A 1,760-nucleotide genomic window follows, 5' to 3' on the forward strand; every position below is an offset into this window, starting at 1 on the left:
TGTGTGTGTGTGTGTGTGTGTGTGTGTTATTTCAGTTATTCAGCAGAGTGTGCATCTACTATATGCACAGCTGGTGTGTTGCCCCTCCCACACCTGTCAACTTTGTTAGAAAGAGCTTTTAAGCTTATATAGTCGTATCTGTTGATACATTTATGTATGTATTGATAGATACTGAAGGTTGATCATCTGTCACTCTTAAAAAAAGAAATTCGTCATAAGCAACATGACAAACAACAAAATAAAATCCACTAGCACTTCTGCATTTCCACCTATTATAACTTCATTCTGGCTTTTGTTAAATATTAGTGTCTGCATTCGATAATGAGATGATATTCCTCCTCTGCAGCGCTGTGGAGGAAGGTCTGGCAATGCAAGACTAAGTTTGTGCTGATCACATATTTTTTCTTCAGTTTTGCTGTTTGTTATGTCTACGCTAGAGGGCTGTTTCAACATCGGTCTATAATAACTTCTCCCTCCCTCCAGATGCCTCAGTTTGAGAAGTCGACGGTCCACATGAGAGACCCTGAGAGGGTGGAGCAGATCATCTGTGGCCTCATCAAAGGAGGAGCTTCCAAACTACAGGTAGAATATCACGTCCTGATGGCACTCGGTCAATTCAGTGTTTGGGTGAAACAGCACCACCTAGTGGTACTTAAGATCAAGAGCCCACTAGCAACTGGATCTACTTCTAACGGAGGTCCAGTGCTTTAAAGGCTCCTCTAATTATTAATTCTTCACGTTTGGACTATTGCAATGTACTGTACACTTGCTCTTCATTGGCTACCAATAGGTTTTAGAGTGCATTTTAAAATTCTAATCACTACTTATAGAGCCTTGCATGGTCAAGCTCCCTCTTACATCCAGGATCTCTTGCACGCCCACACTCCTGGTCGCTCTCTGAGGTCTTCAGGCCGAGACCTTTTAACTGTTCCTAGAACACGTTTTAAAACCAGAGGTGATCGAGTCTTATCTTCTCTCCCTTTAGCCTTAAGATTCTGTGGAAACTTTAAAAAAACCCTCATCTTTTTAGACCAGCTTTTAACTAGCATTATGGCCTATTTTTTATGTGTTGTTGTTTTTATTTGTTTTACTGTAAAGCACTTTGTGACCCCTTTTGTCTGTAAAAGGTGCTATCTAAATAAATTTGACTTTACTTAAAAATGAGACATCTTATGCTTTTGGAAAAACGCTGATTGACACCATTTCTGACATTTTCTAGACCAGTGTAATGTAAGTGTATTCCTCTGGTTGTGATACACAAAATGTTCCTGGCTCTGTTGCAGATCATCACAGACTTCGACATGACGTTAAGCAAGTTCGCTATCAACGGCAAACGCTGTCCGTCGTGTCACTGTAAGTACAACAAGAACACCACATGAGACGTTGCAGTTTATTTCTCTAACCACATTTTTTTGTCAATCTTAATTCCATGTGGGTTGTTTTTTGGTCGTTTGAAAGCGATCATAACGGCGTCATTCTCCTTCTTTGTTCAGATATCATTGAGAACTGCAGACTGGTGTCAGAGGAGTGCAGACAGAAGCTGCTGCAGCTCAAGAATAAATACTATCCCATCGAGATCGACCCTCATCTCACTATGGAGGAGAAATACCCATTCATGGTGGAGTGGTAGGACACATGCACACAAACCTACACACATTCACGTTTGTGCTTTTGCTCACAAGTTATAACCAGCAGAATATCATTTTCTGCTGAGGTATACACAATGTAGCTAAACTGTGTGTGTGTGTGTGTGTGTGTGT

At 40.9% G+C, this 1,760-nt stretch overlaps 1 protein-coding gene and 1 long non-coding RNA gene across 3 annotated transcripts in view; one reads left to right on the forward strand and one right to left on the reverse strand.

Annotated features, from left to right (window-relative positions):
* Positions 1 to 1,760, forward strand: part of nt5c3a (5'-nucleotidase, cytosolic IIIA) — an 18,862-nt gene that overhangs the window by 11,630 nt on the left and 5,472 nt on the right. For both annotated transcript variants that reach the window (XM_032519193.1, XM_032519194.1), the window contains exons 2-4: positions 484 to 582; positions 1,284 to 1,353; positions 1,494 to 1,626. In XM_032519193.1, coding sequence (XP_032375084.1) covers positions 484 to 582; positions 1,284 to 1,353; positions 1,494 to 1,626 — 302 coding nt within the window. The remainder of the gene's footprint in view (positions 1 to 483; positions 583 to 1,283; positions 1,354 to 1,493; positions 1,627 to 1,760) is intronic.
* Positions 1 to 1,760, reverse strand: part of LOC116691505 (uncharacterized) — a 15,990-nt gene that overhangs the window by 9,179 nt on the left and 5,051 nt on the right. The window lies entirely within an intron of this gene.

This window comes from Etheostoma spectabile, chromosome 6 (genome assembly GCF_008692095.1).
Source record: "Etheostoma spectabile isolate EspeVRDwgs_2016 chromosome 6, UIUC_Espe_1.0, whole genome shotgun sequence".
Classification (NCBI taxonomy): domain Eukaryota; kingdom Metazoa; phylum Chordata; class Actinopteri; order Perciformes; family Percidae; genus Etheostoma; species Etheostoma spectabile.